Source organism: Pithys albifrons, chromosome 27 (genome assembly GCF_047495875.1).
Source record: "Pithys albifrons albifrons isolate INPA30051 chromosome 27, PitAlb_v1, whole genome shotgun sequence".
Classification (NCBI taxonomy): Eukaryota; Metazoa; Chordata; class Aves; order Passeriformes; family Thamnophilidae; genus Pithys; species Pithys albifrons.
In genome coordinates, this window is record NC_092484.1 from 1,053,377 (window position 1) to 1,064,686 (window position 11,310).

The 11,310-nt window shown below is 58.7% G+C and overlaps 1 protein-coding gene across 3 annotated transcripts; it reads right to left on the reverse strand.

The window, feature by feature from the left end:
- Positions 1–1,659: 1,659 nt before the first annotated feature.
- Positions 1,660–9,855, reverse strand: CCDC124 (coiled-coil domain containing 124). 3 transcript variants are annotated; one of them, XM_071577936.1, is made up of 5 exons: positions 9,787–9,855; positions 8,501–8,672; positions 5,002–5,188; positions 4,340–4,454; positions 1,660–3,518 (listed from the first exon to the last, which is right to left on the reverse strand). In XM_071577936.1, the coding sequence occupies exons 2-5, from the start codon at positions 8,657–8,659 to the stop codon at positions 3,314–3,316; spliced, it is 666 nt and encodes a 221-aa protein (XP_071434037.1). In that variant the 5' UTR covers positions 8,660–8,672; positions 9,787–9,855; the 3' UTR covers positions 1,660–3,313. The 3 variants fall into 3 exon arrangements, with proteins under 3 accessions (XP_071434037.1, XP_071434041.1, XP_071434040.1); XM_071577940.1 differs by lacking the exon at positions 9,787–9,855 and adding an exon at positions 9,278–9,624; XM_071577939.1 differs by lacking the exon at positions 9,787–9,855 and adding an exon at positions 8,813–9,013.
- Between the last annotated feature and the right edge of the window lie 1,455 nt (positions 9,856–11,310).

Here is an 11,310-nt window from a genome sequence, read left to right on the forward strand (position 1 = left end):
TTGGGAGGTGCGGTGACAGGGAGAAGGCGCAGGGCTTGCACACCCAGCCCCGTGCGACGTGCGGGGGCTGCGGAGGGTGCGGTGCCCGGAGGGTGCGCGGGGCGGGGGGCGCACGAAGGCGCGGGGGGAGCGGGGCTGTGGTGCAGGGCGGGCGCTGCAGAGGGTGGGCTGCGGGGGGAGCGGGGCGGGGAGCAGGGGAGGATGCCCGGTGCGGGGGACGCCGTTGCGAGGGGGGTCGGGGGATGCCCAGTGCGGGGGGAGGCTGCGGGTCGGGGGATACCCGGTGCGCGCGGGGGTTGCGGGGGAGGGAAAGCCCTATGCGGGGGATGCCCAGTGCAGGGGATAACCGGTGCGGGGGATGCCCGGTGCGGGGGATGCCCAGTGCAGGGGATAACAGGTGCGGGGGATGCCCGGTGTGGGGGATAACCGGTGCGGGGGATGCCCGGTGCGAGGGATGCCCAGTGCAGGGGCTAACAGGTGCGGGGGATGCCCAGTGCGGGGGATAACCGGTGCGAGGGATGCCCGGTGCGAGGGATGCCCGGTGCGGGGGATGCCCGGTGCGGGGGATAACCGGTGCGGGGGATGCCCGGTGCGGGGGATGCCCGGTGCGGGGGATAACCGGTGCGGGGAGGGGATGCTCAGCGAAGGGCAGCCTGCGCTGTGTTGTGGGAGGGATGCCCAGTTCGGGGACGGGGGGGATGCCCGGTGCAAGCCCTTCGCGGTTGCCATGGCAGCGCCTCCCCTTTTTCCCGCGGGATGCGCACGATGCGAGCGCGGCCCCCCCGCACCGGAGAGAGGGAGGGAATGGAAAAACCGGGGAGGAATCCCCGCGGGGGGGGAGGGCAGGGCGGGGAATCCCTCCCCTCTCCGCCGCTCCCCGCCCCCCCACCCTGCGGCGGGGACCCCCGCTCGGTGCGCTGAAGGGGGGTGGGCACACCGTTAACCCCTTCTGTACCCCGGGAATGCCCCTCCTCCCGCACTGCGGGACTCCCCCACATCCCGCCTTGGCCATGAGAGGGGAGGCGCCCACCCCCTGCCCCCGGGGGGAGGGAATCCCCCACTAATCCCGCACTCGCACGGTGTGTGTGTGGGGCGGTGTCCGGCTGCTGAAGGATTTCCCCCGTTAATCCCTTTTCCCCAGGGAAACCCCTCGTCTGTTGGAGGGGGTTCCCCAGCAACCCCCCTTATAATGGGGGATCGCTTTCCTTTATTATGGGGGAACCCCATTAGCACTGAGAGGGGTCCCCAAAATCACGGGAGGGTCCCTTTCCACGTTAAACTGACATGGAGAGGGAGCCATGGAGAGGCCCCGCACGCCGCAGCCCCCCCGTGCTGTCACTGCCAGCACATCCCACCCGTGCCCTCCCCCCGCGGGGGGACACCCGGCACTGCCGCAGTGCTGAGGGGGGAGGAGGAGGAGGAGGAGGAGGAAGGGAGGCGGGTGGGCTCTGCTGCACAAAGCCAAGGCTGTGCAGGAGCCTCTGCGCCATGGAGGGAGCGAGTAAGGGCAGGGAGGGGGGCACTGGGGCATGAGGGGGGCACTGGGGCAGGGTGGGGGCACTGGGGCAGGGTGGGGGCACTGGGGCTTGGGGGGGCAGTCCTGCAGGGTGAAGGGATGGGGGGGTTGAGGGCACACACACACACACAGACACACACTCTCACATGGGTTCATTATTCCAGCATCAGGGAGCAGCAGGAATTGGGGGCTTTGCCCCTCTCAGGTGCTGCAGCTCAGCCATGCACAACCTGCTGGGGTGGGGGGTTCAAAGGGGGCACCCCCATCCCCCCAAGAGAGACCCCCAATCCAGGCAGGAACCACACCCAACTCCCAGCTGGATTTTTCAGTGTTTCAGTGCAATAAACAGTCCCCTGTGTGGCAAACCAGGAAAAGAAACCTCCATTAACCTTTCCCTCCTTATTCCTTCTCCAATTTAAGAGGATTTTGGGGTGCTTTTAAGTTTTAATTGGGTTCAAACACAACAAATTCTCACAGAAAGGGGATGTGGTGGGTTCATTCCTCCCTGGCTGGACCGGTTGGGTTTGGGGGTGCAGGGGGGGCACTGGCCAGCCCAGCTCCTTTGGTGGGGTAGAGAGGGCTGGGGGGAACCCCAAAACGGCCACAGGGTCTCAGCTGCAAAGGTTCACCCTGGCTTGGGATAAATCTGATTTAATCCCATGGGAAGAGGCTGTGGAGCCACAAGTGTGGCTGGTTTCCAACCCTGGTGACACCCCCAGGCTGTGGAGATGCTAGAAGGAATTCCTTGAAAGGAATTTCACTCCCAAAGGAGACCAGGAAGAGAGGGAAGAGAGGAAAACCCAGTGACTGCTGGAGATGAGGGCAGGGCTGTGCTGTAGCTTCAGAGTTAAACCTCTCTGGCATTCCCAAGGGTGCTCATGGATGGATCTCACCTGGCACTCCCATGGGAGCTCATCCCAAGGGACCCCACAGATCTCACTCAGCATTCCCATGGGAGCTCATCCCATTCCTCCTGCCTGGGCCAGCAGAGGGCCCAGGGACTGTGCCTGAGGGGAGCAGAGGTGGCACAGGGGGTCAGTGTCACTCCCTTTCCAAAGGCCCACACGGCACCTTCAGGTCTGAGCCCAGGATCATGCAGGGGAAGAAAGGATGGGAGAAGCAGCAGCTTCCATTCTTGCTGTGGATTTTGGGTCACAGCCCCTCTGGGAACCCTCCTGTGCCACCAGCAGCTCCCAAGGGACACTGGGAATTGTCACATGGAGCAGCCTGGCACCAGTGTCCTGCCCAGAGAATGCAGGAACCACACTGGGCAGGTATTTCTCCCATTCCTCCTTGAGAGAAGATGATTTTCCCTCTTCCCCACCCTCCTGCTCTCATTGGGGTTGAGATCAAGAGGAGAGAGGCAGCTGGACCAACAGCAATCCCAGTCTGGAATCTCTTCGGGATGACAGTGGGAACAGAGAGCAGGTGCCTTCCCTGTGATGGTTCCAAAATTCCCCTGCAGAGCAGGAGGGTGGGGACAAGGACAGTCTGAGAGGGGACGGCCACCACGGGGGTCCCCACCTGGACCTGCTGGAGGTCTGGAAGTGAGTTAGTAGCTGGTTTTGTCAGGTAATACCCAGATTTGGGAAGGTGAAGGTGGCGTTAGTCTGTCCAGGGAGGGACAAGAGTGTCCCCAGGCGGGCAGTGGCCTCGTGCTTCTCTTAAATCCAAGGACAAAGTGGGGACAGGGAAAGAAAACCAAAGGAGAGGAGGTTCCTCGTGTCTCCTGTTTTCACAGAGCAGAGCCCTGGGGCTCCAGCCCCCAGTCTGGGGCTGGGATGAGCAGCTCAAGTTCTACTTTTGGCTGTTGTAAGCCTTGTGCCTCTGGTTCATGGGATTCTCCGGGGACTTCATCCACTCCTTCTTGAGGAGCTGCTTGAGCTGGGACAGGCGCATGTTGGGGTTCTCCTGCTTCAGGCGGGGCAGGTGCAGCTCCTCGAAGGCCGTGAACGCGGCTTTCATCCGGCGCTCGGGGTGTCGGTCGGCGTCGTTGGCAACGCTGCCGGGATGGAATCGGGACAATGGACACCAGGGACACCCCCATCCCACAGGAACAGCCCCCCCTGCCCACCCTGCTCCGTGCCAGCACCACCAGGAGCAGAGGAATGGTGGGATAAGGCTGGGAACCTCCCCATCCCACAGGAACAGCCCCCCCTGCCCACCCTGCTCCGTGCCAGCACCACCAGGAGCAGAGGAATGGTGGGATAAGGCTGGGAACCTCCCCATCCCACAGGAACAGCCCCCCCTGCCCACCCTGCTCCGTGCCAGCACCACCAGGAGCAGAGGAATGGTGGGATAAGGCTGGGAACCTCCCCATCCCACAGGAACAGCCCCCCCTGCCCACCCTGCTCCGTGCCAGCACCACCAGGAGCAGAGGAATGGTGGGATAAGGCTGGGAACCTCCCCATCCCACAGGAACAGCCCTCCCTGCCCACCCTGCTCCGTGCCAGCACCACCAGGAGCAGAGGAATGGTGGGATAAGGCTGGGAACCTCCCCATCCCACAGGAACAGCCCCCCCTGCCCACCCTGCTCCGTGCCAGCACCACCAGGAGCAGAGGAATGGTGGGATAAGGCTGGGAACCTCCCCATCCCACAGGAACAGCCCCCCCTGCCCACCCTGCTCCGTGCCAGCACCACCAGGAGCAGAGGAATGGTGGGATAAGGCTGGGAACCTCCCCATCCCACATCAAACCCTCCTCGCGGGGTTCCCTTGGGATGTGTCATGACTTGCTGTTGGGATGGAAAGCCCCACTGGGTGTCAGGGAATGTCTGCCAGGAATTCCCATAGGGAAATGATTCCCTCAAAGGTGGCCACGCACCTGAGGACAGCAATGGCATCTTCAATCGTCCTGGCCTCCACAGAGCCCTCCTCCAGCACCCTCCTGTTGATGTTCTCTTCCAAGGGGACTTCCAAGTGAGTCTTCTCCTTCTCCACTGCACAGGGAAAGGGAAAAAGGGAGCACCATCAAATCCAGAGTGTATAACCCACCCCCACGAGAGGGATTTCCCTCTGAAAAACTCAGCCAGAGTCCAGGGCCAGTGCTGGAAGAGGTCTGGCTCTGCAGCTCTGCTCCACCTTGAGGTGCCAGGAGGGTTCTTTCCCATATTTGGGTGTTAGACACGGACACAGCAAAGCAGGAAACATGGGAATGGCTACAGGCAGCACAGTAATAGAATCATGGAATCATTAAGGTTGGAAAAGACCTTTAAAATCATTAGTTCCAACTGTCAAGCCCCCACTGCCACACTGACCACTAAACCATGTCCCCCAGTGCCACATCCACATGTTTTCTGAACACTTCCTGGGATGGTGATTCCACCACTTCCTGAGCAGTCTTTTCCAAAGCTTTACAATCCAGGAATAGCTGCCTGCACCTCCTGCTTTCCAAACACCTTGTCCTTCAGAGACAGCAGGTGGAGAAGGAGCAGCCCCCTATTCCACCCTCCAACTCCCCAGAACCTTCCCACGGCATTCCCAAACCTGTATCCGTGTTCTCCTTCTGCTGCTGGTCTTTCCTGATTGTCTCCTCAATCTGGGCCCTGGTGACCTTCCCTGGAGTGACCTGTTTGGGTGACTTCCCTTTGAGCTTGGAGTCCTCCTCCTCCAGCAGGCGCTGCAGCTCCTTCTTGCGCTCCAGCTGCTCCAGCCGCCGCTTCTCCCGCTCCTCCTGCAAGGGAGAAAGGACCAGGTCCCCTCCAGACTTCACAGAGGGATCAAACCATCCCTTCCAGGAGCAGGGAATCCCACTGGAACAGAACAGGCACCTCAGTTCTGTAGCTGGATCACCCCGACCTTCAGTAGGACAGTAGTAGCCCATCCCTTTGGAATAATTCCCACATCCCTGCCCAGTGATGTCAGCCCTGGGAAACACAACCCTGCTGTGGAGGAGGAGTGCCAGGACAATCAGATGAAGTTCTGCACTTTAATTTTAATAAGTGGTGGGAGGTTGGGAGTTCAGCAGGTGCTGGTGAAGAGCCTGGATCCATCCTCAGGCTCTTCCCAAGGGCTGGGACACGATGGATTCCAACAAGCAAAGCAGCTCTTGTGGGAACATGAAGTGCTCCAGAAGGAGTTCAAGAGTCACTTTGCCCAGGAAAGAGGGTGACAAGCCCATGGAACAAGCCCTTAAGGGCTTTCAGTGCTTTGGCTGTGAGTTTTCTCCCTCTTTTTCAAAAGCCTGGAAGGTCTGGGGGGAAAAAAAAAGGAGGGAAAGGGGAGAGGGAAAGGGAAGGAGGGAAGGGATACACAGGGATGTGCCCTGTGGGCACAATGCTCTGCCCACCTTCACTCAGAATAGCACAGGATAACTCCAGCTCCAGGTGGGATCTCCAGGAAAAGAAGGGAGGGGGGACAAGAAGGGAGGGAGGAAGGGAAACCTCACCTAACTCCACTCCAAGCAGCTGGAGCCAAGGATGGGAAAAGCCATTAGAGGGATGAAGCCCTTACTGCAACTGTCAGATCCCAGATTTTTGGTCACTGAGTCCCAGAGCCTTGAGCCACAACAGCCCAGGAACTGGGACTCAGTGCCAGTGTAGCTCCTGATTCCAGACCCCAGCTCTCCCATCAGGCCTCTCCCTCCTTGAGTAAAGGCTGAGTAAAGAAACATCCTGGGCCTCCTGGATTAGGAGGGATTTTGGCCACTCCTGGAATGGGGAATGGGGAGACTCCTCCATCCAGTTAAAAATGTGTCAAGCACAGGGATGTGCCAGTGGCCAAGGCTTTGAGTTTTCTCCCTCTTCTCCCAAAGCCTGGAAGGTCTGGGAAAAACAAAACAAACAGAAGAGGGAAGGGGGAGAGGAGGGAAGGGATACACAGGGATATGTCTGTGGCCATGGTGCTCTGCCCACCCTCACTCAGTGCAGGATAACGATGGATCCACACGGAATCTCTGGGTTGGCCACTGGCACCAGGGAGTTTTAAGGAAGCCACAGGGCATGGGGAGGAGCAGGGGATGAGATTCCTTCAGCAGGACATGTCCATTGCCAAGGATTTTTGTGCTAAAACACGAGTTTCCAGCCTTGCAGAGAACTGCCTGAGCAAGGAACGACTCATCAGCCCCCAGAAGAGCTTCCCAGCTGCTGTGGGGGAGGAAACCCAGGTTCCAGGCACAGGGATGTGGGAACCAGAAGTCAGTTGGAGCCTCAGCTCCTGATCCCCCTCTCAGCAGAGGCCCTGGAAAGGTTGGAGAGCTCCTGGCACGGCAGGAAGGCGAAGGAATGAGGGAAAATGACGCAGGTGGAAAGTGAGTGGAGCAGAACCGGCCTGGAGTGTGTCCAAGCACTCACCAGGATCTCCAGGGCTCATCAGAGCCTGGAAATGGGATCAGAAACGGCCCTTCCAGGCAGGCAAAGCAAGGACTGAAGGAGTATCAGAGTCTGGGCAGTTGGTTTGGGGTGTGAACCCCAGCCTGGTGTCCTCAGGTCTCTCCTGACATCTCCATCCCCTGTTCTGGTGCTGGATCTGAGTCTCTCCCGGAGCACATGGACATTCCGTGCCAGCACCACCCCCAAACACCTCCTTCTCCAGGGAATTTTAACTCCAGGGAATAGTTTGGCTTCTCCAGCCTCACCCCAGAGAGAGCAAAGTCATTTATAATCCAAATCCCACATCCCTTCCCTGCCAGGATGTGACAGGACACAGGCAGCTCCTCTTGTTTCCCACAGGGATATTCCAGCTGGATGGCTGGAGAAGCAGCCAAGGAAGGTTTCCCTGATTTATCTCCCTCCAGCAGCCCACTCATTCCTGTCTCTGGCAGCAGGAAGAGCAGGAACAGTTGGACTTTCTGGGCTCAGCTCCACACCTGAGCAGAGACTTTTGCTGCTGTGAGCTGTGTATTCCCAGGGAAAAGGGGTTTCTGGGAAGAAAAAGCACTGAAACACTGGATTTGGGTGAAATCAGACCTGGATATTGTGGTTGTGCTGACACAGGGACAGGGGATGGCTCAGGGGACACTGGAAACCACCTCAGTGGTTTCCCTAATTCCCAGTCCGAGGCTCTGGAACAGACACTGGTTTCCCAGTCAGCAATTCCAGCTCCCAGCACATCCCCCCCTCTCTCTCCAAATTCCTGCTCTCTTTGCCTGCAGGAGGCTGTTCTGACAAACAGGTCACCTTTGGCCAAGCCCTTAAATCCAGCAATAACAACTCCTTGTTCCAGGAAGCAATTAGGGAGCATTACGGGATCACACCGGGAACAGCACACAGGACTCCGGATTCCAGGACACAAATTAGGGATGAACTCAGGCAGGGGACGCAGCAGGAAGGGCTCAGGGTCACAGGGACGTGCTGCCTCCTGCCACAGCTCAGCCAGTGCTGAATTCCTGCAGCAGCACAAGCAAAGAAACCCCCAAAATCCCATTTTTGGCACCAACACGCCCCGCCTGGGCAGCACGAGGATAATTCCAGAGGAAGCAGCTGAATTATCATGAAGAGTTCCCAGAAAAATCCACAAACCAGGAGGTGAATTTGTGTAACAAAAAGCAGGACATTAAAAAGAAAATAAATAACCAAAAAAAGCCCTGGTTATCAATCACTGACAGAAATTGATACCCACAGAAGGGCAAACCAGAGATAATCTGAAGAGACATTCCTGATTTAGGGAACAGGAGGGAAAAAAAAGACCTTTGAGACCCTTAATCTGCTGATTCCATTTTCCTTCTCTAAAAACCAAAGGCAAAGAAGGAAAAAAAAGGGAGCTAAAGGAGCACTTGGGCACAATCCAAATTCCTGATCTTTTCCTTAATTCAATTTTAAATGAATCCAACCAGAAAACTTTTACTGTCTCCCTCAGGAACTCTGAGATCCACCAGATCTGGGAATTACACAGCAAAGCTCACACTTAACTCCCACTCTGGGCTGCTTTTAGCTCAGGGAGAAGCCACCAATTCCAGCTTTTCTCACCAGAACGGAGCACAGGACACGGGTAGGGTATCCCTGGATCCCCCAGGGTTTAGCAGACGCTTCTCTGGGCAGGCACTGACCTTCCTCTGCTCCTTCCTCATCACGTGTTTGTCTTCATCCTTCCAATAAGCATCTTCCAGCTCCTGCTGCCTCTTGGCATCGGCCGCTGCCTTGGCCTCGGCTTTCCTCGCTCGGGCAGCAGCCGACTTGGTGTTTTCCCCCTGGAACTTCTTGGGCATCACTCAAGGTGCTCTTTTGGAGAGGAAAACAGTGTCAGGTCCTTGCCCTGGATTTGGGGTTTGCTGGGAAAACCCCTGTTACAGAATCACGGGTTCACTGAGGGAAGGAAAGAGCTCCAAGGTCACTGAGCTCACCCTGTGCCCCATCCCCACCTTGTCCCCCAGCCCAGAGCACTGAGGGTCACATCCTGTCACTCCTTGGACACCTCCAGGGGTGGGGACTCCAAACCCCCCCTGGGCAGCCCCTTCCAAGGCCTGACCACTCTTTCCATGAGGAAATTCTTCCTGATGTCCAACCTGACCCTCCCCTGTTCCCTGGAGCAGAGCCCGACCCTTCCATGTCCCCCCTCCTGGCAGGGATTGCAGAGCCAGAAGGTCCCCCCTGAGCCTCCTTTTCTCCAGGCTGAGCCCCCCCAGCTCCCTCAGCCCCTCCAGCCCCTTCCCCAACTCCATAATCTTCCCTGGACACACTCCAGCCCCTCAATATCCTCATTTTTGTGAGGGTCCCAGAACTGCATCCAGGATTTCAGGGTCCCCCAGCACAGGGGACAGTCACTGCCCTGCTCCTGTGGCCACACAGGTTTTGACCCTGGCCAGGTGCCCTTGGCCACTGCCCACCTGGGCACACCCGGGCTCGTGTCCAGCCGTTGTCACCAGCACCCCCAGGGCCTTTCCCAGCTCTCCAGCCCCTCTGTCCCCCTGCCTGGAAAGTTGATTTTCGTGGCAGATCATTAATTTCTCAAATAAACACGGTCAGGGATGGGCTGCTTTGAGGGCTGGCCGGTCCATTCCAAAGGCTCCCCTATCCTGGGCTGGATCAAATCCCTTCTCCCGCCTGGTGCCTTCTCTTGCCTGTCCTTAAATCCCTTCTCCTGCTCTCTGACCTTTCCCGAGGAGCGGGATCCGGGCTGGGCTCCAGCCCAGGATGGGGATGGTGGGCGGGGGGACCCCCAGGCCTGTCCCCACCCCCGCGGGCCCCCCGGGCCTCACCGCCCCGCCACCCCCTGCCCTTCGCCTCTCTCCCGGTTCTCCCGTTCTCCCTCCATTCCATCGCATCCCATCCCATCCCATTCCGTCTCGTCCCCTCCGCCCCCGCCCAGCCCCGGCCCCTCCGGCCCCGCTCCTACCCGGGCCCCGCCGCCCCGCCCGTCGCGTGCCTTTGACGTCATCAGAGCGCGCCGTCGCTCCCTCCCGGGCAGGGAGGATGGTGGAGAGTAACGCGCCGCCGCCATGTTTGTTAAGGGCACGACCTTGCGCTGCTCTCACTGCGCCGCCAGTCCCGGCGGCGGAGGGAGCGGAGGAACGATCGAAGGGACGGACGGCGGCTCCCGCCCGTGGCAGCGCTCACGGAGCGGCAGGAAGGGCTGGGGGAGAGCCCGCGCTCCGCTCGCCGCAGCCACCTCCTCCTCTGCCCGGCACAAAGATGGCGTCGCCCCGAGGGCTAAGGCTTAGTCTGATTGTAGGCGTGGCCACACGAGTGGGCGTGGCTTGTGCGATAGATGAGTGACACCTGTATGGGCGTGGCCATGTTGGTGGGCGTGGCTTGGAAGAGTGCGGTCCTTTGTCACCTCGGTGGGCGTGGCTTAACAAGGTGGGGCCCGATGTCACCTGGAGGGCTCATCAGGGCAGAGCCCATTGTTCCCAGAGTGGGCGGAGCTTAACAGGGTGTGGCCCTTTGTCCCCATAGTGGGTGTGGCTTGGCTGGGCGTGTCCCCATAGTGGGCGGGGCTTAGCAGGGCGGAGCCCTTTGCTACCTGGAGGAGCCACCAGGGCAGAGCCCTGAGACGGGGACCTCTGAAGGAAATGGATTTTATCCCTTCTCCATGAAATCATAAAATCTTTACTTATTTTTTTAATCAGACCACTTTGTATTTTATATTAATTTCTGATTGTAGCTTGTCCCCAGGTTTGTCCCAGCACAGCCGGTGCTGACAGAGATGCAGCAGTTCCATCGACCAGGCAGAGCTTTAGCCAAGGAGGAATTTAACCCTGGAGCTGCAGGATGGGCTTTGAGAAACAAACCAAAACCCCTGCCTGGATTAGAGGCTGAGCTGTGAGAAATAAATCAGAAAACCTGCTTGGATTCGAGGCCTGAAGCTGTAAAATTGTTTAGTTAAAAAGGAAATTTGGAGCTGCAGAGATAAGAGATCAGAGCAGCCCTTTGGAGCTGTTCAGAGTCCCCCCAAATATCTGCCTGGCTTTGGGGAGGGGCTTCAGTTGTAACTCAGAATATAACCTGGAGACACAAAAGCCTCGTGGAACACCTTTGGTGGGGTCACCCCCGTGTTCCCTTCGCTGAATAAAAGGCAGGATTTTGTTCTATTGGATTAGAATGTTTCCTATTTCAACCCATTGTCACCCAGGTGGGTGGAGCTTAGCAGGGTGTGGCCATTGTCACCTGGGTGGGTGGGGCTTAACAGGGCGTGTGCCACTGTCACCCGGGTGGGTGGAGCTTAGCAGGGTGTGGCCATCGTCACCTGAGTGGGTGGCACTGACCAGGGCAGCTCTTTCCTCCCCCACCCCCCATTCCCTGTCCCCCCATGACTGACCCCCCCAGTTCCAGCTGCCCCCGAGGGGCTCAGCCGTGTCCCCCCTCTGGGCCCCCCAAGGACAGGCTCCTCTCAGGATCAGCTCCTCCTTTATTGGGGACC